The 25079-nt window shown below is 57.0% G+C and overlaps 1 protein-coding gene across 1 annotated transcript in view; it reads right to left on the bottom strand.

Moving 5' to 3' along the window:
- The window catches only part of Fam20c (FAM20C golgi associated secretory pathway kinase), a 47596-nt gene extending 24817 nt beyond the window's left edge, over window positions 1–22779 (bottom strand). Inside the window, exons 1-3 of the mRNA XM_004840308.4 lie at window positions 22047–22779; window positions 20186–20364; window positions 12695–12773 (exon numbers count right to left, since the gene is read on the bottom strand). Coding sequence (XP_004840365.2) covers window positions 12695–12773; window positions 20186–20364; window positions 22047–22636 — 848 coding nt within the window. The 5' untranslated portion in view covers window positions 22637–22779. The remainder of the gene's footprint in view (window positions 1–12694; window positions 12774–20185; window positions 20365–22046) is intronic.
- Window positions 22780–25079: the final 2300 nt, after the last annotated feature.

Here is a 25079-nt window from a genome sequence, read left to right as displayed (position 1 = left end):
CCCCTACAATTGGACATGGGGATAGTTGGACGCCAGGGGAAAAGCCTGGTGGGTGGGATGAAGGGGACCCTTCCCACAGTGCCCAGGCCTTGTGCCTGACCAGCAAGCCCCACCCACCTGCCCCTAGGGACTGTCTGTACATCTGTGCACTGAGCTCCTTCAATGCATTTGTCCTCGATGACTGTGGAGCTTTGGTCCTCCAGCTGCACCCAGGGGGCAGGGAGCTATGAGCAGAGGCAGGACGCCTCTGGGTAAAGGCTGGCAGGCCCAGCAGGGGCAGATTCTCACTGGGCAGACCCGAGACAGCTTCAGGCTCTCACAGCTTCCTGATGCCGGGTGGCTCTGAGGGTCTCTCAGAAGCTCTTTGGGGACTGTTGCTTGTTTTGTAAATTAATGAAGGCTGTTTTTCACTGACCACAAAAATAATCCACCAAAGTAGAAATGGCCTGCGTGCCCACACTGGACCCTAAGTATATGATGTGCCACCATGTGTCATTTGAGAGCTGCTGCCCAGTGGCTGGGGAGGGATGCAGCTGAGTGTTCTAAAGAGGCACCAGGATCTGCTCCGACCAAGGCCACTCCCTGCTTCTCCTGCTTTGTCTGTGGTTGCTGCCTTAGCCCTGGGACACAGGCAGCCCCCTACCCGCACCCTCCCCCCACCATGCACATGTGTGCACCTACTCACTGTCACTGCTGAAGGGGTGCTCCCGAAACCTCTCCTCCACTTGGCTTAGATCTGGGCTGCAGGGGCAGAGCCCTCAGCAGATACTGGCCCCATTCCTCCCTATGCTGACCCCAGGTCTTGAGGCACTGGCCATTCCTCACCTGCCACCTCTGCACCAGCACCAAGGCACTGGCTTGCTTCTCCATGGCTCAAGGGCCCCGGCAGGAGGCAGGAGGTGTCAGCCAGAGACTCTTACAACATCCAGTATGCTGGGCTGCTCTGGACACTGGTCCCTCCATCCTCAGGGCTTGTAGTCTGAACGGGCCTTCCCTGTCTGTCACGGGGACACTCCTGTTTGCCACTGACCCACCACTCGTACTCATCTGAGGTGCTGTCTAAGCAGCACACTGTCTTAGGCTCTGACCTGCAGTGGAAGCCCCCGCATGGCCCCGAAGCTCTGCACGGCTTCCAGACTGCCCCATCCCTGCATTCCAGCCACCCTGATACGAAGGCCCTTGCACAATCCCACGCCCGCACTCCACATTCCTTCCCCAGTGCCTCCCTTGGCCAACTCCTCCTCCATTGGAACCAGAGCCAAAGAGCTGCCCGTCTCTAGCTCCTGACCAAGAGGGTTTGCCATCAAGCAGTCGTGGGTTGGATTCCTACCCCACTCCACAGGCCTGGCTGCCTCCTGCCCTTTCTCTCTGGTTGTGTCCCTCAGTGGGACTCTGGGGCATACCAGAGAAAATGAAAGACTCCCATAAGCCTTGCCTTCTCTCCGAGGGAAAGATGACTTACACTTTACAAGGAGTCCTGCAGGGCAGGTTAGGCTTCCTGCCCAGAGCCTGGCAGCAGGCTCTAGCACAGGAGGGAGGTCCTGTCTTGGCCTCTGGGTCCTGCTGCCACATGGTCTGCTCTGAGCCTGCGCCAGCTCTTTACCCTGTCATCCCAACCTCAGGGTGAACACCCCCTTCTAGATCACAGGCGGCTTTCCTGGCCTGTGGGAGGAACCGATGGCATGGCCCTGCCCATTGACACCCAGCTCCACCAGGTCCCTAGGCTGGAATTCTCTCTATGGGGCTTTCTCCTTCCTGAACTTCCCGCTCCTCTTTATGAATAACCATCTGTCTCCCACTGGAAGTTAACTCCATGTGGGGTGGGAGGAAGGAGTCCTACTTACCCTGAGTTCTGATGTGCAGGGGGCACTGGGCCAGAGCCAGGTGACCTGCTGGGTGGGGCTGGGGATGTGGGGAATGGGCTTGGCCTCCCCTCAGAGACCTAGTCCCTGAGATGTACAAGGGACACCCAGTCTCTGTACATGGGGAGTTCCATGGAACCCAGATTGGAGGGGGCTCAGGTTGCTCCCACTGAGTGGATCAGGTCTGACTTGGGTCCCTGGCTGGCTCCCCTTTGGGAGGCTGCCGAAGCTCCAGGAAGCCAGAAGGCCCAGCCACATCCAGAACCAGGGTGGGGTGCAGGGTTGGAGGCCAGCCCAAGCTGAGTATGGATACAAAAGTGTCCTTGTCCACTTCTGGTCAGGCCCAGGCCTCTGCTGGCTGCACACTTACCACGAGTGATTGGGCAATCTGTTTGCCTTTTGGGTCCCATCAGGGCACAGTGCAGTGAGAACATGAATTATTTATCAGCAGAACAGAAAATCCTTGGATATTCCAAACCACTAGCTCACTGGTCCTCAAAACCCTTTTATGCACCCCAAGCCTCAGTCTGTGCGGCATGTGCCTAGAAGGTTCCCACCACAGCCACTCCTGGGACAACTCCTGCCCAGCCTGCAAGACCCGCCCAGAGATCATCTGTTCACCCCAAGACCACCCAAAGTCACTTCTCTCCCCAATACCACTAAAGGTCACCTACACACATCAATACCACCAAAGGTCACCTCACACGCAAGACCCACCCACAGGTCTTCTACTTACCCCCAAACCCACACAAATATCCCCCCTTACCCCAAAGTCGCTCGCTCACACCACCCAGAGCTCTTCTAGGGTTGCTCAACACCTGGGATTCTCTTCTCCCTCCCTCCTCTCTCTTCCTTCCTCTCATCCTTGCATAGTCCTGGCCACAGGGTCCCACAGGCCGCTAGGCATGATGTGCTGACCATGCTCCTCACCCCAGATCTTATCACAGTCAGTGGCTCTTCCTCTGGGATGGGTTGTCCTGAGGGCTGCACTCCCTGGCTGATGGCACGTCCACAAAGCACCCACCCTCATGTTTTGGACTCATTTCTTCTGCTGGGTCCTCCAGTGCTGTGGCTGTGTTTGATGTCCCAGTGCCTGGGCTGTGCTGAGGCTTCACCCACCCAAACCCTCTCCACACCCACCTGGACAGCAGGACAGTGAGGTTCACAGAGGAAGCCTGTGGCCAAGTGGGGTCAGCCTGGTCCAGGGCCGGGCTCACTGTTCCTCTCCTCTCCTGCGTGCCCCACTGGCCACACTGTCGAGGGACCACGGGGAGCAGGCCATGTGCCTCAGTCTCCCCTCCACCTGAAGTCCCTGCCAGAAGACCAGGAAAAGCTGGCATCAGCTTGTCACAGGCACTGAGTGGCACTGCTGCAGAGGCATTGGTTTTGTGGGGTCTCATCACACCGGGCTGGGCTCTTCAGGGGCATAGTCTCTGCTCCATACTGCGTCCATTCCAAGCTCTCCTGAGGGGCACTGGCCAGGGGGGTCAGTCCCCAACTCTGGACACCTTCTGTTTCACATCCAGCTCCGCCATGCCCCCTCCCATTCTGCCCTCTCCTCAGGCCATCACACCCTGGACAGGAAACTAAGATTGGCTATTGAAGATGGGCCCAAGAAAGGCCATAGCACCTCATCCTGCGCCTCAACCCTTGGTCTCACAGGTCTGAGGCTGGATGTGTCCTCTCTGGCAGCAAAAGTTGGCAGGATTGGTGGCTCCTTCTGGGGTCCTGAGTAGCAGCCCCACCAGCCCCCATGCAGCTCAGCCCTGCCTCAGGCTCCTGGGATCAGGCAGCCAGTGACTGCATACCTCACCGGATCCTGGTCCCTTCCCAGAGGGACCCCCATTCAGGCACTCTCTATGGACTTGGGGAGAAGCCCAGGACCAGTCCCTTCAGCCCCTGCCATGGTGGCAGTGCTTCCAGGCCTCTGCAGGACACCTGGGCCATGAACACTGGGACTGACCTTTGGACAGTCCTTTGGACTTTCCTTCAGGTCCCACACACTCCACTAGATCCTCAGAGAGACCATCACAGTCACCATGGAGGGACCCTAGCTGTCTGGGGTGGAGTCCTAAGAGGAAAGCACACCTTCCCTAGCATCCTCCTGACTATAGTGAGGTCTATTCATTCTTTCCTGCTCTCAGCAAATGCTGCTGAGTGTGGGCGTATGTGTGACGGAGCTAACGCAGAGACCCCAGCCCAACGCTCTTTCTCCATCCTGAGAAGCTACACCTTGTCCCTTAAACCTCTGTCAGCTGCCCTCTGTCCCACCACTGGTTTACTTCCTTAGGTTTGGGGTTCCCTTCACTGCTAGGTCAGCCATGAGCTTAGTGGGAACATGGGCCATATCATAGTGTCAAAGGGCCACACCCTCAGGCTTGGTGAGGATCTGATGAGGTCATGGGTGCACTGCACACCTCTGGGCAAATCCACAGAGCCCAGGGTCCACAGGGGCCACAGGGCATGTGCTCTGAGAGGGGCCAGTGTGTAACCCTGCAGCAGGTCAGGAGAAAGCAGCCATGCAGCTGGACCAGAGCTGTCTACCGATGTTGCATCTCAGGATGCCCTGCTGTGTCCCCATTTCACAGGGGAGCATGCTGAGGCCCACAGGTGGCAGGGCCAGGCTTCCAGGCCCTTTCTATATCACATTCACCCCACAAAGGACATGAGGGTTGCCGAGAGGGATGGTGGCCTCCAACCCACTGTATGGGGTCTGATGCGGCCTATTTTTTTTCTCTTTTTCTTTCTCCTCCTTTCTTCCTCTGCATTTCTCTCCTTTCTTCTTCCTGTTTCTGATGTGGCCTATCTAATAGGAATGTCAACACAGCATCAGCTGCGGAACGTGGCCATGTCTCCCTCTCACAGCCCATTTGCACTGTGGGACCCAGGGTGGCCCCTTCACCTGCTTTGCAGCTCTGCTCGTAAAAAGGCATGGTGAGCAAAGATTCAGGCTGCGTGACAGGCACTGGGCCTGGTCACTGCTCAACCCTCTTCCTTATTAATACTTCAGTGTGGGGGCCATGAAGGGACCATGAAGGACCTGCCTCAGAGCACCTCTGCCTGCCCAGAAGCTAAACCGAGAGGGAGGAGGCAGCAGGGAAAGCCAGTGCCTCCCAAAGTCTGCCACACACGCCACTCCAAGGACAAACGTAATGTCTTCCGGAAGCCGAGTGCATCACTGCAGATATGCCCTCCCCAAAGGCCCCAGGCAGCTTTCCCGGCCCCCTGGCTGGGTGCATGTCACCTCTCACTGCCTATCTAGTCAGGCAAAGGTCTACAGGGAGACGGGACAGTGGGGAGGATCTCAGGTCACAGAGAGCCAGTCTCTGGGCCACCGTGACGCTGACCTAGACAAATGTCAGGTGATGGAGACAATGGGCTCAGGCAGTGCATGGCCCGACTAATGTCCTCACCTGGACACCTCCACAGAGGCCAGCAGCCCAGGTCCCCCGAGTCTCTGGGCTGCACCTGCTGGCCTACAGAGGCCAGCATTCCTGGGCCCCTGGCTTGGGGGGGAGGTGCTGGCGGCAGCCCCAGAACTATGCCAGGTCACAGGAGCTGGTCAGACAGGACGAGGCACTGCTTCAGACAGAGACAAGGGCTGTTTGGGGGGCCCTGCTCCCCTGCCCCGACACCCCTGCATCGTGCCTGCTCTGCTGCCCACCCAGAGACCAGGCCCTGCATGCGCAGAAAGAGGCTCAGGTTTCTGCATTTAGAAAGAGCACTGTGGCCTGCAAGCTCTGCAGCCTGGCTATGGGCCTCAGCTGGGAGGAATTCCTGGGCCCCAGGACAGCTGTCCGCAGACGGCTTTTCTGGCAGGCACAGATTTGCACGCACATTTCTAGTCGTTGCAAAAGGAGACAAAAATGGACAACTGGAAAAGGCCCTGCAGCCTACAGGGCTACAACTGAGGTGGAACCTAGAAACTCAACCATGGCCAGGCTGCAGGGATCGGGGAAATCAGAGGAGGTGGACATGGAGGAGGGCAGGCCCATCCCAAGGACCACAGCCCAGGCAAGCAGCACCCAGGAGAGGAGACAGATGAAACCTCAGACCCCTCACCAGGTGGCAGTGCCTTGAAAACTCCCAGTGCCTCCTCAGAAGGGACTCTGGCCACAACAGGGAGGATTTGCGACTCCCAGGCCAGCAGACCCTTATATGACGTCCCCAGAAAGCCTGGAACCCAAAGTCTGGGATCCACCCTGGACTCCTACTCTGGCTTCTGCCTGTTCTGCTCACCTTTAACTTCTCTGAGCCTCAGTTCCTTCTCCACAATAAACACAATATGTAGACACTTGTGGTTTTCAAGGTCAAATGCCATCACGTGTGTGTACTAAAGAGCTATCTTGGACCCACAGCCACCCAACTGCCCACAGTCACACCACCACCTCGGGCTGGCGCTGTCACCAGCTCAGAGCAGAGATGGCAAACACTCTATGCATGTGACAGTGAGGAGAGAGCTCTCTCCAGGGCCTCACTGCAGAGTCAGAGCCAGAATTTGGGCTCAGGGGGAACCCGCTCAACCCTAGCCAGACCCAGGCCAGGGGCAGCACAGGCCTGAGTAGCACTCAAGTTTGATAAAACTGAGGAACGAGCAAGGTCCTCCAGTTCGTGCCAGCTTGAGGGTCTGCGTGGGGAGCAGGGATGAGCATGATGTGCCCCAACTGTGTTCTGGGGCAGCAGCCCCTCCTCCTGTGCTGAGTGGCCCTCTCCACAAGTCCCACGTCCACGGCATGGTGGGCCTTTCCTCCATCTGCCAAAGACACTTTCAACCGAAAGTGCACAGGTGGGACCATGTGTCAGCTCTGAGCAGGAGTTTTGGGGAGACTGCCAGCCTTCCCTGGCTGGGAACTGGACTTCTGGATCTACTGCTGTAGTAGTTAGAGCTTCAGGGCCTCAGACCCAGCTCTGCGACTCATCTCTGGCTGCTTCCAGCAGCTGCGTCCTGGAGAGTCACCCCTCAAGTCACCAAGTGTTCCCACTAAGGTCGGGGAGCAAAAACCTAAAACCTGAGAGTACCCACAAATGGTCAAGCAGCAAAGACTGACTGTGGGTGGGAGCCACAGATTTCCCTAGAGGTCCTGCTAGGTTGATTCTGGACATTGACCTGTCCTCCCCTGAGATGAGAGGTCAGGGCAGGCAGGGGGAGGGTCTGGGGGAGGGGTGTGGGCAGACAGGGGCCTGGGGGTGTTCTGCAGGAATGGGAGGGGCGCCACCTCACACTCCAGCCTTGCACAGTGAGGTAACCAGCCCAGAGGGAGCAGTGGTTTGACGCGGGCCCCCAGCAGAGGATGATGGACCCAGACATGACCTGGTGACATTCTCTGGCCTCCAGCACCTTGTGCCTTTCTGCAGCCACAGGGGGGCCCCTGCACGCCCCCAGATGCCCAGGGAAGCCTCTCTTCCCTAACCGCCCTGTCTCACTGTGCAAAGCTAAGGGGCCTCCGATTCTCTACATCTTCTTCTCCTCCCCTCACACCTGCCCACCTTGTCCACTGGCACGGGGCTGCTGGGAAAAGCCCAAGTGTCCAGGTCCCAAAGCCTCAGGACCTGGCCTCCTTTCCTCCAGCTGCTGAGCCTCATCTTGCTTTCAGGATCTGCACCCACAGTCAGGTCATCCCAGCCCCACCACGGGGTAAGGCGTGTTCTGTGTCTGCCCTCCCATAGGGCACCACAGCCACCACGTGTGAACCTGGAGTACTTGGGAGATGAAGGATCAGCCTTATCTCATTGTAACCATTCCCAACACAGACAGCTGTGAACAGCCATCTGCTGCCTGGAGCTGTGTGGGACCAAAGCCCGAGGCCTGTAGAGGCCAATTGGTCCTGGAGGGCACTGCCCAATGTCCAGGCCACTGTACAGGCTGCTCCTGCAACCTAAAGGGAATCAACCTTCACTGGACCTTCACACTCTTCCCCAGGCCTCGGCAGGAGCCTGCTTTCCACAAGCTTCACCCTGGACCGTCTTTCCTCCCAGCCCCATGTCTCAACTCTTGCCACCCCTTCTCTGGGTGTAGCTCTCTTACGGTCCACCCCCACACTCGCTCGAGCTCCCTCTCACTCTGCACACGCCTGTGAGCAGCAACCACGGCGGCTCTCCCTCCCCCAGTGGAGCGGGATGTTCAGAGAGCAGCTGGTGTGGACTCACATCCAGGGTCAGCACCCTGTGGCTTCCCCTCGAGCTCCAGGACTGAGTCATGTCTGTATTCCCAGTACTTGGCGCCAGGCCAGGCCCGGAGCCCGGTGAGTGTCTGTGGAATTGGCTAAATGAGTATCTCTGCCGGAGGTGGTCACAGGCATCACAACCAGAAGGCTACTGTCCAAGAAGCAGGTTGAAATTTGTTGCAAAGAACCCGCGCTGTGGACATGTCCACCTGAAGCCACCTACCCCTCTGACTGTACTTGAAGCTGCTGCCAGGGAAGTGTTGCACTGTCTCCTATGAAATTCCAGAGCTAAGACCTGGAAGGGGCCTGGAGACCTTTTCTTCCAAGGCCCTGTCGACAGGTAAATTTGAGTCCCCATGAGGGAGGCTTTACTGGTGGCTGGGGAGTTGTGGACACATTAGAGTTCCCCAAACCAGCTGTCCACTGACTGCAAAGTCCAGGTGTCACCCACCCCACAGTTTCCCTAAAATACATTTTCTCAATACTGAAACGTAAATTCTGCACCAAAAGCACAAGGAGTAACGAAACATAAATTGACATCCTAAAAATTCAAAGCCTGTGCCTCACAAGCCAGACTTATCTGTTAAAAGAGTCTTGTATCCACAGTATTTAAAGAACTCTTAGCACCTGCTAGAGAAAAGAGAAACAAGCCAATATAAGGATGGCACAAGTTCTGAAGAGAAGACACCAGGATGACCAAGGAGTTCATAAGAAGATGCAGGACACCATATGTCATTAGGGAACTGCAAGTCAAACCATTGCATACCCACACAGGCGGCAACAATCTGAAAGACAGATAATAACCTGTCAAGAAGACATGGAGATGCTGGAGCCTTGTGCTTCAATGGCCGGATTTAATGGCACAGCAGCTGTGGGAGCCTGGCTCACTCAGAAGAGCATAGCTGTCCTGTGACTCAGCAGCCTGCTAGGCACACATCCAGGGGAACTAAAAATGTGTGTCCATGTAACGCTTGAGTGTGAGTGTTTGGAGCAGCGGGATTCATTATAGACAGCGATGGCAGCCCAGATGCCCAGCTACAGACAATGGATAAACAAGATGTGGTCCATCCGTACAACAGAATAGTATTTGGCAACCAAAAGGAATGGGGACCCAGCGTGTGCCCCAGCAGGGTTGAACCTTGCAAACTTTGTGTCATGTGAAATAAGTCAACTCAAAGCACTGCACACTCACTGTGTGATTCCAAATCTACCATGAAAATCCAGAATACGTGGAGAGGTAGGAAGGAAGTCTTAGCAGTTGTCGGGTTGGGGTAAGGAGCAAGCGGGATGGAGGGATGATGGCAAGATTTTAAGGAATTTCCTTTTGGAAAAACAAAAAATTGATTAGAATTGTCTGTGGGAACCAGGTACGGCAGTGCACACCTGCAATCCCAACACTCTGGGAGGCTGAGGCAGGAGGAGCTCAAATTCAAATCTAGAGTGGGCAATTTAGTGACTCAGCCAGATCCAGTTTCAAAACAAAAAATAAAATGGCTGGGGTGTACCTCAGTGCAAAGGCCCTGGGTTTAATCTCCCGTACCGCACACATGTTAAAATTTAGTGCCTGTGAGGATGTATATACAGATCTGTCAATACACCAGGAGCTATTAAACTGCAGGCTGTCAGTAAATTGTATGGTCTGTGGATTATATCTCAATAAAGCTACATTCTAAAAAGCTTAAACACTCACTTTAACCCTAAAGCGAGAATATCAAGGTGCTCATGGGTAAAGTGCTGGTTATGTTTTCCAATGTCTATTAAGTACGTACCCACTGACTTCCGGTGGTTTCTCTCCCATCCTGTCCATCATACTCTGCCCCCATTTACCCACGTGAAGATCCCCAAGGGAAAACGGTGTGTCCATCTAATTAACTCATGGTTCTGAACTGAGAACTTAGGAGGCGATTATGAGTTAGTGGGAGAAAGTCCTTTCTTACAGAGAACTGCTAGTCATGGATTTTAATTTCTTAATGCTATGGTCATGAACCATAACTGTTTTTGTATTCAACACAGCCACAGGGGACAAGAACCCTGCAGACAGCGGCCTCAGGCCCAGGCCTGGCCCGAGGTTGTCGGGCTGTCTGGCTGGTGGCAACTGGGTCGTAGTCTACAATAGACTCGGTACTGGGTGGGCAGAGGACGGTCTCAGGGGCCCAGAAATGCCTGGACCTGACTGAGGGAGAAGGAGCAAGATGACCAAGTTGGGGACAGCTCCGGGGACTGTGGCACGCCCATGCTGCCTGCAGGCACGGGGTCCCTGTCTCGGGATGTCCCCTGCCCCGTGTGTGCTTTAGGGGAAAGGCCTGGGCTGGCCTTGGACATCCACAGCCTTGCTCTGCCTCTGCCTAACCTCAAACATGCCCCTTCCATTTGTGGGCCCCAGTTTCTCTGACTGCTGCAGAATTTCAACCTCGTGTCCATGGTCCCACAGTACCTCGGCACTGACCTCCTGCTCAGCCCATGTCTTGAGGTTAGTTGGAGGGCTGAGCCCCACCCACTGGCCTCCCCAAGGGGGCCATGGAGCCAGGTCTACCAGAGATAGGCACCTGACATCTGCCTCAGCCACTTACACAGCCACTGCAGGAACGTGGCAGTGCTCACCAGTGGTGGAGGAGGTATATTGACTCTGAGCTCCAGGCTGTGACCTGACATGGCAGCATGCAGCCCTTTCTCGGCTCTGACATGGAGATGACACTACACAAAGGCCTAGGAGCACCCCTCACCATAGTGCCACCCATACTGCAGGCACCCAGGGTTGGGGGGGGTGCAGGGAGCCTGGCAGAGTTCAGTATATGGCACACTGGTGCCACTGCAGAGTGCAGCAGATGTTCTGGCTCCTTGCTGAGGAGAATCTGGGCAACAGGGCCTCATGCAGGGACGAGACCAGAACCAGAATCCAGAACCATTTCACTCCCTCAGGGCACCTGAGCCCATGGGCCTTGCCTTCCTGAGACCTGGACCGCAGGAACTCTCCCGGATGACATGTTGGCTAGACTGGAAGATGTACCCACCAGACCCGAGGCACCTGTCCCCAGGACCCATGCCCTTGCAGCACAGCTTAAAGGCAGGTGGAGACACTGTCATTTTCCACTATTATCCCCATATCCCAGCCAGCAGCCCCCTGTCCAGGCCCATTTGTCACCTGGTGGGCTCTGGTCCTTTAGCACCTCTGCATGTCACAGGAACGAAGGCCTTTAAAACAGTCTCCTCACAGGGCTGTGATCTCATGTCTGACCCTCCTCAACCAGGGATGGGGTGAGGGGGTAGCAAAGAAGCCTGAGGAGCCTCATGTCCTTCCTCTAGGACATTCTGGAAGAACACACACCTGCCCAGCCATGTTCCTCTCGGGCTGCAGAGATGGCTCCTGCCTTGCTCATGAGGGTCCGGGCAGTGCAAACCAGGCTGGTACCTGAGCTCCCAGAGATGCAAAGGGGTGGTGTCCAGCCACGCACCAGCTTTGGGGCTGGAATGCCACAGGACGTGGGATCTCTTATGTCCACAGAGATGGGAAGGAAGCCATGTCATCCCACAGCCCTCAGGCATGGTGGCCCTGGCAACACACCTGCCAATCTCATTCCAAGACAGAACGCGAGGTTGTTTCAAGAGCCCAGGCCACGTTCCCCAGGGTTCTCTCTAATCTCCAGGAGCAGCCCGTCCTTAGCCCACAGGGGCGGTGGTGCTCAGGCCCACTCCTGCACCCCTGTGTCTGGGGCCAGCCAGGTCCTGGGGAATCCCAGGGAGGACAGCTTTTCCTCTTTGAGTCTGTCTGGGTGTTCAGAAACCATAAAGTATCTTAAATGTTTCAGAGCTTATTTCTACCATTTTGAAAATTTGAACATAACAGGGTGTTAAAAAAAAGAACAAAAGAAAAACCCTGTATTTCTGGCTTATCTTGAAAATTAGAAATCAGAGGCAAAAATCTGGTGAACCCAGAGGCAGCCGGCCTTCCAGGGGACCCACACACTGAAGTGCCCAATCCAGCCTGGCCCAGCCAGCAGAGTCACACTCCAGACCTGCAAGGGCTCATGGCACATGGGTTTGCCAGCTGTGCTTGAAACAGCAAACTCTCCCGCTGGTGCCAACATGACACTAGTTGGAAATAAAGTAACCGAAGACATGGAACAGTCTTGGACCACATGGGGTGGCCAAGCCCCATGATGGTCAGAGTAGACGTCACAAACCACAGAAGCACATCCTGCGCTTCCGGGGAGCTCTTGTGTCACACTGTGCTCTGACACTGACTAGTGACACGGTTTGTATTTTATCTCCGACGGGGCAAGCTGTAGGCAGAGGGTCGACTCCTGCCATCACCTGGTTTTGTAGTGACATTTCAGTGGCACCTGGCCTCTGTATCACTCCCAGCTGCCAGGGCCAAGACAAGAGACCATGCCATGCTGCCAGACTCCTCAGACAGGGACATCCTACATGGAGGTGCCTCCCAAGCCCTCGTACTCACTGGGAAGAACAGCCAGTGGACTCAGTCCTGCAGTGCAGGTACACCAGGGTGGTGTGGGAGAAAGAGGGGCTGAGGGCACACACCACTCTGGATGCCTGCTCAGCCAGCGCCCACAGTTCACCCCAACCCTCCCTGGGAAGAAACACTGTCCTGTCTCACGTCTGCCCACCCCACCCAGCCTCACGCCAGACCCCAGGACGACGGGCACTTACTTCATGGGCTTGAACAGCGCTTGCCCGTAATTCTGGAACGTCATGACGAGCTTGAGCTGCGTGCCCCCTGACTTCATGGCTGCAGGAAGGAGGGAGAGAGAAGCAGGGTCACTGGCTGCCTCAGGCCCCTTGCTCTTGGGTGGGCCAGGAGCTCCCAGATGTAGGCGCCCTCCAACCAGGTCATCTGCATGAGGCCAGGAGCCCCACTCTGCCTGGGAGATTTGGGGCTTCGGCAATGATGCTCCCTGGCTAGAACAGAGCCCTCCTGACTGTTAGCTGTCAGTGCCCAGCAGACGCTGCAGCTCAGACCCACAGACAAAGGGCCCTACTCTCCAAGGGGCAGCCAGGAGGACTTGGCCACCAGCACAGGCATGCATGTACATGCATGCACACGCCCTATACACACAAACATACCTACACGCACCTACAGGCACACACATGCCCTACATACACATACACACCTACACACAGCTGCATATACACCTCTACATACACCTGCATGAATACACAGCCCATATACACAGAGATACCTGCACACACCCCTGTGCACACACCCACATGCTACTGCTGGCCAGAGGTCGGGGAGCAGTCCCTGCAGGCACATTTCTGGATTCAGAGCAAAGTCACCCCGAGAGACCCTAAACACCCCTGGGCTGGAAGCACCTCTGTCACAGGAGTGGTAGGTATGGAAGCTTCCAGAAACATCCAGAAGGCACAGGTTTCTGGTACCTCACCAGTTCAGAAGGATGAGGATGAAGAATTCACAAAAGGGCCCCAATTTCTCAGGCTTTGGATTTCTCTTTCTACAGAAGGTGGAAGAATTCCCAAAAAAGTCCTCGTTTCCCGGATCATGGATTTCCCTTTCTGCAGATGGATCAGGAGGATGGGTCATGCCCTCCTCACGAGACAGCAGCCACGAACTTCACACCCACCCAAATGCAGGATGTAACCAAGGCCCACCACCAGGCAGGTGGATGATAATGCCACCCTCCTAACTGATGTCTCAGAATGTCTAGTGGCATAGCAAAGTGATTTATACACTAAAAGCCATCTTCTTCTGAAAACGGTGGACACTATGCATGGGCTTTTCAAACGAGGACACGCACAGGCACCCGGAGCCCTGGTTCTCTCCCAAGTGTTACTGCAGATGACTTACATGTTCTATTTTTCCTTATCTGTGCTTTCTAAATTTCTACAACAAACATGTAATACATTTTTGGTAAGATCAAAAAAAGAATTTAAAAATTAGTGCCCCGATTAAGCCCCATTTCATGGTCCCATTTCCATTTAATAACTGGGGTTGCTGGACTTAGTTATCCCTTCCTGGGTCAATTGGGGACAGCATGTCTAGGTGACAGGCTCTCTCCAGGGCCCGTAATCCTAGTTTTTAATAACAAAATATTATGCAAATCTGATCAGTTTAATTACTCTTGCTCTGGAAGCAAATCCTATTTCCCTTCCCTGACCCTATATAGAGCCAGCTCCTCCTTCAGGGCAGAAAAGCAATTCGGAATCAAAGGGACTAAGCCTCATGGTGACCACAGGCCCCAGGACTACAGACTGTCTCCTGACCAGGTCACCATGCATCCACAGGTGTCTGTGGCTGGAATGGGGACCCTGCTCTGAACTGAGGCCCTCACAAGCTGACACACACTGCCTGGAGCCGAAGAAAAGGCCCAGGGGTGTAGCCAAGGTAGACAAGAGATACAGGACCCTCCAGCCTGTGTGCCATGTGGACTGTACCCATTGTGCTGCAAGGACACAGGCCTTGCCAGACCAGGCCTCGAGAAAGAGCACAGAAACTTGAGTTTTCCTCTTGAGGAGAGAGGGAGGGTCAAGACAGGCGGAAATCTATGCGTGTTATTGGGGACAGAGGTGGTTCTGGGAGAAGCCCAGGGGATGGCCCAGGCAGGAGAGCTGACGCAGGCACCCTCCATGTTTGTCAGTGGATGGAAGTTGGCCATGGTCTCAGCCTAGCAGAAACTCCACAAGGCCCAAGAAGCCCTGCAGCCACCCAGCAAGGGAGGTTCCACCTCTGGGAAGTTCCCTGGCAGGTTCCCTCCCAAGCCTGTGTCCCACCTTCCATCTCCCCTTCCACCCATCTGTGGCCCCCACCCATCTGTGGCCCCCACCCAGATCTACACCACTATAGTCCAACTGTCACTTGCACCAGGCCCTTGAGGGCCTCCAGGGGCCCCTTGGTGAGAGTCACCCACAGCTCACGCACTGGGGGCCTTGCCCTTGCTGTTCTCATGCTCCACAGAGCAGAGGTATCAGCTCCGCACCTTCCTGGCATCCCCAGAGCCCCTGCCTGGGTTAGTAGCATGTTTGGTTACCAGTGCTCACATGTCTGTATGCATCGTTACCGAAACACACTGACAAGTGCCAGCAGAGAACCCTGCACCTGTCTCATGGTGCCCCTCGGCTCTGAGTCCCAAGGGCAACATGATGCTTGCGCGCTGCTGGGTTTGCTCTTTGTCTTCCCCCAGAACACAGCCCAGAATGAGGGACCCTCTCGCATGCAGTCCGAGGGAGTGCTTAGCAATAGAAACTTTGTATGCAAAAGAACAGCTGTCATTATGGAGATGCTAAGGCACTCGGGCACCTTCATGACCGCGGAGAAGTCATTTACCCTCCCAACAGCTCCAGCTCAAGGAGGGACAGGGGTAGCAGGGAGGAGATTCCTCCAAGGAGGAGGTATGTGGCTGGCACTCCTCGGAAGGCAGTGCCAGCCCAGAAAGGCCACAGTCCTCTCAGGCTCTAGGTTTCTAGGGTCCCAGCACCCCTGTGTGGAGTGGGGAGGCGAAGGGGCAGGAGATGTGGGACCAAGACCTTCATCAGCTCCTCCCATGTCCAAAGGCACGGTCACACCCCTGGTGTCCACAAGGAACAGGATGAGACTGGGCGTGTGTGTGGGATGATCAAAAGCCACCACCCAGCTCTGGTTCCTTGTGGGAACCAGGACTGGCACCAACAGCCTCCTGCTTTCTAATAGGAACCCCAGCTGTATTCTGAGGGGCCACCTCTTGACTTTTATAACGAACTCCAGTTTTGAAAGATCTGTGGACCATACAAGAAGCCTACATGTGAGATGTAGCCCAGTGCCCAGCAGAGGATGGGCTTGGTCCTCTCATCTGGGAGGTGAGACTGTGTCCTTCGGCCACCGTGGGGAGGAGACTGAACTTTCTCCCACCCCACTGCTGTCTTGTCTGAAAGGCAAAGGGATACTTGATGGCATCTGTGCTGCGAAGAGGGCCTCTCCAGAAGGCTCCCATTGGGAGGAAGTGACACTCTGTTCTTCCCATCCCGCTTGCATGCTCCTGGCTAGAGAAGAGTCTTGTGAGTGGCCCACGCTTTGGGCAACCACAGAGAACCTTATGCCCACTGCCCTGGAGCCTTGGAAAAGCACACAGGGTATGTCTGTCCACCCATCATCAGCGATGGGCACCCCAGATGGCATCACAGGGGCCTGGACTGTGGGAATCAGCTCAGACATGAGGGTCCAAGATGGGCTGAATTGGAGCTGACAGAACTGGGTCTTCTGGTCCCCAGCTGTGACCTGGAGGCTCCAACCCAGGGGCAGTGGTCAGTGGGTCCACACCTCAGTTGGCACACACCTGGGGCTGCTTCTGCCCTGGCTGCCTCCAGCCTAGAGCTCTGTGTGTCATACCTGCCTCTAAGAAGCTGGCTTTTGAAAGCAGAGTCATCTGTGGTACTGGGCACCACAGAGCTGCCTGGGGGACCAGGAGCTATTGGCACACTTCTCCAGGTTCAAGGCTGCTTCTAGCTGCTGCTGTCTATTCATTATGGACCCAGGGTCACCCTGCATTCTGCACAGCATTGGCTTTTGCTTCTGACCTTCCATCTGATGGTTGCAAAAGGAGCCGAGCAAGACTGAGCTGTTACTACCTCCTCTGTGACCCCTGCCACTGCCCTTCCGGGACCTTTGTCCTTTGGAGGATCTGAGGCCCCTCTGGAATTATAGGCATCTGGATACTCGGGCATCTTCAGTCCCTTCCCTGGTCAAGCCGGGTCCTGGACTGTGAACTGCAGGAGGGGTGAGCATGAGAGGACTGTGGCCTTTCTGGGCTGGCACTGCCTTCCGTTGAGACTCACCTCCATCTAGTCAGACAGGGCAGCCATGCCCAGCCCCAGCACCCACAGCTGGTCCTCGTGGGGCTGCCGCAACCAAAGGCCCTTTGTTCCTCGAAGCCCGTAGCCAATTATCCCAGATTCCATCTCAACTCCTTCTTCCCCTTGGCAGATGAATTAGCATCGGGGACTTCTGTCCTGTGGAGACGTTTTCCTTTGTTCAGTTGTGTTCTTTCAGCCACGTTCTCTGAGCCTCCGGGTTTGTCCTGACCTGGATGGAGGATGGTGACGTCTGTGCTTGGGCCAGAGGCCGATGGATCCTCACATGCTGGTGTGACTTCTTCTTCTTCTTCTTTTAAAGTAATTCCAAGTAGAGCAGTTAATTGTGTCATTTATTCTTTGCATCCATAATTGTGCATGATAGCGATTTAATTATCACCGGCCCAGAGTGGAAGGCGCTGCATGCCTGACTTCAAGCTGAGCAGAGGTGGATCCTATGCAGAGCGTCTTTAAAGGCAGTAACAGCCGGTTTCCAGGCAGCCAGGAGTCTGGCTATAAATAAACCTCTGTTGGCCACAACCAGCTGTGCTGTGGCCACACAGAGCCTCATGGACTGGAGCGAGTGACTCTGAACAAGGGAGATTTAATGGAACCATTCTGAGAGGGCTCAGCCTGCCAGCATCCTTCCCCTTCACATCTCCAGGCTCACGTTTAACAGTGGGGTGAACAATTTCAAGAGTAAGCACTGCCCCAAGCCAGACTAATGAAGGGCTGCTGCCATGGGGCAGCCTCCCCTCCTGGAGGTCTGTTTCCCTGGCTGCAGAATGGAGGCTGGGAGGCAGGGTTGGTCTCATGGCAGGCCCCAGCCAGGTCTCGCCCTGCCATGTGAGGGTCCAGCTGTGTCCACCTGAAGGCTCTGACCAGCTCTTCCTACACAGAAAGACCCTGGCAGAGTTAGGCCAGTGGGGGCAGCAGGAGTGGGGCCATGAAAGGGCACCACCACCTCCAGGAGGGTGCATGCTCTCAGGCTACTCCCTGTAGAGCAGGACAACTGGGCCTGGGTACCTCAAGTGGCTGCTGCAAACTGCTCCCCCCAGGATGAAGACCTCCTGCTTCCTCCGGAGCAAGGCTTTCCCCAGGGTTTGCCCTCCTCCTCAGCAGAGCCAGATGAGGTCTGAGAAGGTGCAGGAGCCTGACCAGCACTGGCTTCCTAGGCAAGGGGACTCCGCCTGCCTGAAATACCGCAGGCTGCTGGGCTCCACTCTTATCCTGTACTCACTTGTTCCCACTGACACCTCTTGGCACCAGGGCATGTGTCACAGGGCCACATCTGTGGGACAACAGTGTCTGGGCATCGAGCTGGGGAAGCACTCAGGTGTACACACTCTGCCTGGCAAGAATCACCCACCCGGAGGGGGAAGAACTCAAACACACAATCCTCAGAGAACATGCGGAGACGACAGCACCCATAAGCACCTTGGCAGTCAGGTTTCTGCCCCAGAACACTCAGGCCTTAGAGGGCTTTGCTTTGGCCTGGCTCTGTCTGGGTTTCAGAGTCGCAGGTGGTAGCTACAGGTGTGGGCTATAACACCCCTACTCCAGGTGAGAAGCAACAGTAGCAGGGTTCACCCTTTTGCCTCAGCTCACTTCAGCTAGTGACCAGGAAAGCCAGGATCACACCCTACTCTGGGCCAGCATCCCATATCCTGCCTCTGCCATAAGCCTATCAACCCACTTCCCACACCTACTGAGCCCCTGCAGAATGATGGTCCCTTCCTATCCTGGGAATGGCCCATCCAGGAATGCTTGAGTGGAACTAGCTTTGGCATCATAGCTTAGGGTACGACTGTGTGCCATGCAGCACTGGGCTGAGCATTGCTGCACAGATGCAGGGCATGGCGGCTGCACAGGCTCAGCTCCCATGGTGATGGGAGCTGTACACTGCACTGTGATCAAGGCTAGGCCTGTGGAGAGCGACAGAGCACCCTTAAAGTGGGCAAAGCTGTTGGTCAGGCCCTGGAGGCCCAGCCTCTTCCTACTCCCTGAGCTTTTGGGCTCAGAGCCCTGCACCTCTGCACAGAGCAGTGCCAGCCCTGGGACCCTTGCAGCCTCCTGAACATCTGCCCACTGGGCTGTGCACACCTCCACAGCTGCCACACATCCTCATGGCCTCTCTTCTCTTTTTTTTCTTTCCTCTCTTTCCTCCTAGCTGCCAGGACCATAAAGGCTTGTGCTTGTGCTTGTGGGGGGCTGGACTCACCCCAACTCCCCACCACACAGAAAGAGGTCCCCAGTGGTATGTGCTAAAGGGACAATCAAGCTGGTCAGTACATTTCTTTAACAGACATACCTACTCTCCAGAGCGAGAGGGACAACCCATTGTGGCCTAAGCACTGCTCCCAACTTGGCTCAAAGGCCTTGGACTTCTAAGGGAGAGGCCCAGAGCAGGAAGGGGTTCCTTCCTCCTGGGCAAGAGCAGGGAGAGTAGAGGCCACTAACTACTCCAGCCACTTCTTCACCAGGTAACCTGACCGCGTATCAGAAGCTTTGCATCCCAACTTCCACAGCCAGGTGAGAGCCCAGCAAACAGCTCAGTGGGAAGCTACACAAGGCCCCTAAAGAGGCAGCTGCTAGGCACAGGTAACTCCCTGCCTGTGCTGCATCTGGACAGAAGCCCATGACCCTGTAACTGGAGGTGGCCCTTGCATCAGAAATGCAAACATGAAGAGAAGAATTGCAGCTATGATACAGGGAGGCCTCCCCTCTACACAAAGCTTGTGTGCTCTGGCCATTCCTGGGAAGCCCAGGGCCCTCAGCTCACGGAGAAGCAGCAGTGATTAATGGGACATTCATGGTTGTCCAAAACTGGACAGCAGGAGCATCAAACCTCACACTTAGATGCTGCCTGATACACTTTCCTGAAATCGGAAATGGATGCCCTTTTCATGCACTTCAGCAGATCACAAAACACGTGAAGCTACTGCCTTCAAACTGCTCTATCCAGGCCCACTGGCACTGCCCCAGAAGAGGCAGCCCTGGAATTCCCTGTCATCTGGCTGGAGCTCCCAGAAGAGCTGGATTGGAAAGCAGAGAGCCCTTCAAAAGGCTCCGAAGAAGGACTGTAGCCACCAGGAGTATCCCTCCCCTCGACTGTGGAGGATGGAGTCCTGGTGGCCTGGCCAGTGCCCCTCTGGGCGGCTAAGGTGATATTTTACTGGCCTGCTCACCTTGCAGCAGACAGCAGCACTTCCAATGCCAAGAGCACCCAGGCCATCATCCACGCAGGGTCCCCTCTCTCTCAGGGAAGGAGGCTTCTACTATGAGCAAGGTTGCCCAGGTCCCTATGGGAAGCCACACGTCTCAGCCAACACAGCCTGCTGTGGGCACCAGGGCACCTACCCACACTGGTGATCTTCTGTGAACCCAGGTCCTGCAGCAGTGCGTCGATTGCTGGGTTGTGCCTGGAGTACAGCTCGTACCGGTTAATGCCGATATGGAACTTGAGCCAGTTGGGGTAGGAATCCACTGCAGCCTCCCCAGTGGGCAGGAATTCTCCACCTTCAGCACCTTCGTGTGGCCTACAGAAACAAAGATGGTCCAAAGTCAACCAAAAACGATACGGGGCCAGAAGAGCTGGTCCTGAACCAGGCCCTGTGACCTCCAGTTAAAATGCAGACTCGAGGAAGCGCCTCTGCTCAGAGACCCTGCAGCCTCTGCACTTTCTTTGGGGCTGTGGTTCTACCAAGTAATAAGTAATAACACACCTGAGGCCTGTAATTCTCATCTACCCTCGAGATGCCACAGACAGCTATAACTATAGCAAGACTAAACCCAGAGTGTCAGCGTTATCCTCGGCATGTCTGTTCTGGGGTCACCAAAACTGCTTGACAGAATGACATCAGGTGGGGTGCGGGGCTACTGGCTCTTCTTGGGAGCAGACAGGCGACCCTCTCTGACCAGATGCCTAGCGGTCACAGGCACACCCAGTCGCCAGGAATCTTCCAGTCTCTGCTTTTGTTCCAACTAACAGGCAGGAATGATGCAAGGGGCTAAATTTGATTTTAACATGAACAGACTTAGGTGGGGGGCGAGGGAAGAGAGACAGCTGCTCACCCCAGCCCAGGCTCAGACGGAGGACCTGCTGTCCTCGGGTTCTGTCCTCCCTTCCCTGGACAGGGGCCGGTCTGGAGGAGGGAAAGACCCTCAGTCTGCTTGCTGGGCTGGGGGGAAAGTAGAACTTTCTCATGTCCAAGTCACTTCTGGCCTCAGTTCAGTCCTGAACACAACAGACACAAAGGCCAGCTAGAGGCTTCCCTGGAGCCAGCCCCTGACCACTCGCTCTGGGCTATTCCTCTGCTGTAGAGAGCTACAGGCCTGGACCAAGTTTCTGAGCATTTCCTCAAATCTGGCCAGCAAAGCTCAAACCCACCTACAGCCTGCCAGCGCAGGCACAAAGCACAGGGCCGGGTCTAATTTCAGGGGAGGAGGATTTTCATGGAGGGTTTTGGAAGCCTGGCCTTTTCTGTGTTGCTTGGGTAACCTTTGCAGGTAGTTACTGTATTTGTTCTGACCTTGCTGAAAGTTAATATTTCACTGCCCTGGGCTGAAGCATCTGCTTATTTGGATCTGTGCGGGAGGAAGGGCCTCGGGGGAAGGGCAAAGCAGGGCAGCTCCAATGATGCTCTCCTGCTGGCGGCTCTGCGCTTGTTACAGAGCTGTGCCAACCCAGGGCTGCTGCCCACTGTCCACACCGCCGCCCAGAGGCCTCTGTGCTCTGGCTCGCTGCTGCCAGCACACTTCTCTGTTAATTCTATCCTCAGACAGCTTTGAAAGACTTGTTAGGCACATGCAGGCCTTCTCAAGGTGTCTACCAGAAAAGTGTCACCAAGTCCTGAAAGCCCAGGCCCAGCATGTTCCTGGGCACGGTGGCTGTCCTCACTAATGCCTGGGATCCCCGGCACATTCATTCATGGCCTGACTCTGCTTCCTTACAGCGGAGCACTGGGCTCCCTGGCTCAGTGTCCAGTCACCTTGCTCCCCAGGGTACAGGGCACCTCCCAAGCCGCCACACCCTTCGGGGGGGGCATCTGGAGACAAAGGCAGCCCCGCCCACAGGGGCCCTGGGCCTCCTCCACTTGCCCTGGACCTGGACACACAGTGCCTAGGTGGAAGAGCCTTTTGTGGGGAGCATCTTTATTCCGGGAGGGTCCCAACTCCCTCTGGTCCGGACCTGCCAGTCCAACCCGCCATCCTCGCTCACCAGTCCGGGTTCTCTGCCGCCTTGGGGTTGAACCTGATGTCGCTGTTAACGTTAAACAGGACGTCGTCTTCGGTCAGCGGCGGGATGGCCCCGCTGTACAGAGAGTGTGCGAACAGCCTGGCCAGTAGCGAGCTGTCCCCGCTCGGGCCCAGGGGCGGTGCCGGTCGCCGGTGCCCGGGGTCACGCAGCAGCGGCCGGTGCGCTGGGTCGTGGGGTCGAGGGGCTCCAGGCTGCCGGCCCCGCGGGGCGCGCTCGGCTGGCTCCGCTGCGGGCGGCAGCTTCTCCAGCGAGTGGGACGTGAGGTTGGAGGCGGGGTCGGAGCTGAAGTCCTGGAGGATGCGCAGCGTGTGCTTGTTGGGCCAGCCCGCGTCGCCGGCGGCCGGGGGCTCCGCGGGGCGGCCCCGCGCCTGGGCCCAGCCGGGCGCCTTCGCCTCAGCGGGCTGCGCACACGAGCAGCCGGGGTCTCCGGGGGGCCGCGCCGTGCGCCGTTCCAGCCGGGGCAGCAGGTCCAGAGCGATGTGCAGCGCGCAGGCCAGCAGGAACACCATCAGGATGAGCACGCGGAACCGGCGAACCAGGATCATCTTCATGGCCGGCGCGCGAGCGGGCTCCGGGACCTGGCGCCCTTCGCCAGCGCGCTGCTCCTGCGCACCTCAGCCGCGGTTCGGCACGAACGCGGCGGTGTCCTGCAGGTCAAGGTCCATCCAGCGGGAGCAGCTACCAGCTCCGGGGCTGTCCCCGGGCGCCAACAGCGTGGAGGGCGCTCGTCGCCGCGGCGCCGGCTCTCCGGGCCATCTCGGGCCGGTCCTCGGCCTCTCGGGAGCTGCCAGCCGCCCTTGCCTGCGGGGCTAGGGGTCGGGGGGCGCAGCCTGGCGAGGCGCGGGTCTTCGGGATCGCAGCCGCCTCACCGGGCGCTCGGGGACCCCATGCGGCTGGCCATCCCAGCCGGGGCGCGGCGCGTCCGGTCCACACGGGATCCTCCCGGGGCGCGGTCCTCCAGGGCTCTTTGGAGCGGGGCTGATCTCAGGTGGGCGGCCCGGAGCTTGGGCCGGGGAGGGGCGGAGGGGCTGGGCAGGTGCCGTGGCGTCCCGAAGCGCGGCGGGCGCCCGCTCGGCTGAGCTCTCTAGCTCCTCGCCCGGCCCGCAAATATCCCCGCGCCGCGGAGCCGCCCCCCGCGTCAGAGCCTGCAGATTGGCGGAGCGGCGGCCTCGAGGATCTGCGCGGCCCGGCGCTCGCTCCACTCCGCCTTCCCCGCCCCCGGCAGCACCCCGAGCCGCTGAACCAAGCGCGCCTCCTCCCTCTGTCCGCGGAGGCCCCGAGGCCCGCGGTGGAGCGCGGCAGAGGCCCGGCCTGGCCACCGCCCCGGACCTCCGCCTGCGCCCGCCAGCTGCGGCCTGGGGCTCCTCCCCAGCGAGCCGGCCGGCCCGGCCTGGCCAAGTCCCTCCCCGGACTGCCGGGTGTCTGCGCCGCCGGATGCGAGTGGGGCCGCGAGGCGGAGGAGGGGGTGCCGGGGCCACAAACGAGCGGAGAAGACTGGAGAAGAGCGGAGGAGAGCGCTGTGAGCCCAAATCCGGAGCCGACACCGGAACAGCGGCCCGGCCCACGCCACCCCGGGACCACGCCTGGGCCTTCAATCTAGAGGCGCCGAGCGCCCAAACGGCTGTCTGGGGCTTGGAGGTGTGTGTGGGGGGGGGGCGGGCGCCTCCGTGGCTTCGGGCGGGGCGGGGTGGGGCGGGCGCGTTTCGGCCTCCCCCGCACACATCCGGGCCAAGCTCTCCGAGGGGAACAGGGGAACGCTGCTTCGGCAACGTGGCCTCTGGATCTCCTGCCCCCTTGTGTAGAACACTTTGAAATAAGATTAAATTGTATAACCCTAAGTGTGCTGTAACCCTAAGTGTGACGTAATCATAAGAGTGATGCATAACCCTAAAATATGAAAGTAGAACCTGAAGCGGTATGGAACTGATAAGGGTGTGCCCCGAACTGGACAGTGTGATAAGACGTGATAAGTCTGAACCAATACCACAAACGCCCAGTTAGAATAGTATAAAGGAGCTGAAGACTCCAAGCAAGTCGTCGATCTGCTGATCTGACTACCGACCGAGACATCTGCACACCTGATCCCGCTGGAAGGAGCATCGCCGCCTACCAGAGAAGACCAGAGGACGAGGCAAGCAGAGAGACGGATAGGCCTAGCGCCGACTCGACGCCCTGCGTCTACGGATCGGACCCTCGACCCTACAGGAGGAAACGTCGCGCTCCCATAAGGACTTGCGCAGTACAGGTACAGGGACGTGGTAATTGGCAGACTTAATATTGTGTGATAACTGTATTGAAGTGAATTATGATAATATAAGATAAGTATGTGAACTGCCATCCAAATCCGAGTCCTCTTTACCCACGGTACCTGCTCGCGACACCCCTGCGTAATGGGAATCCAAGTGAATTTCAGCCTAAAATAGTCAGGAAGGTAAGTGGGGAGGATCGAAGAGAGATCCTCGGCCCAGGGACAACTCCGGCCCAGGAAGCTTCTCAAGCCAGGCAGGAGGGAGCCAGCCCAGCAGCCTCTCCAGCAGGACCAGGTAGGGGGCTGTGGGGTGGAGGCCAGGGTAGGGAGCCCCTCCCTTGTCATAGACACCGATGCTTGGGCCCTCACTGCCCTCTCTGGGCCACACTTGGGACACATAAGTTCATCATTGAGTCTGGTGCCTGGTCCAGTGCCTGACTTTTAGACTATTGCGTGTTGAGAGGGGAAGGTCCTGCCCATCTCCTTAGTAAAATCAATCCCCTGGAGCAGGAGCTCTCGGCTGTGTTGAGTTGGGGGTTGTGTTGTGATGGGGATGTGCCCAGAGGGTGACGAGGGTTGGCTTTGGGATGCACCTCTGGAAGGACACAGCTTCACCCTGGGAGTGGTCACAGCTTCTCCCCACCTCAGCACACAGTGTGCAGGCAGGGGATCTCCCTTGGGCCTGGGCACTCTGGACTGGGCCCCCATCCTTCCTATAATCTGCATCCTTGACAGCAGAGCTGTGG

This window comes from Heterocephalus glaber, unplaced genomic scaffold (genome assembly GCF_053883595.1).
Source record: "Heterocephalus glaber isolate CG9 unplaced genomic scaffold, H.glaber_assembly_v1.0 deba00001610, whole genome shotgun sequence".
NCBI classification, from domain to species: Eukaryota; Metazoa; Chordata; class Mammalia; order Rodentia; family Bathyergidae; genus Heterocephalus; species Heterocephalus glaber.
This window is presented reverse-complemented; position numbering and strand designations above follow the sequence as displayed.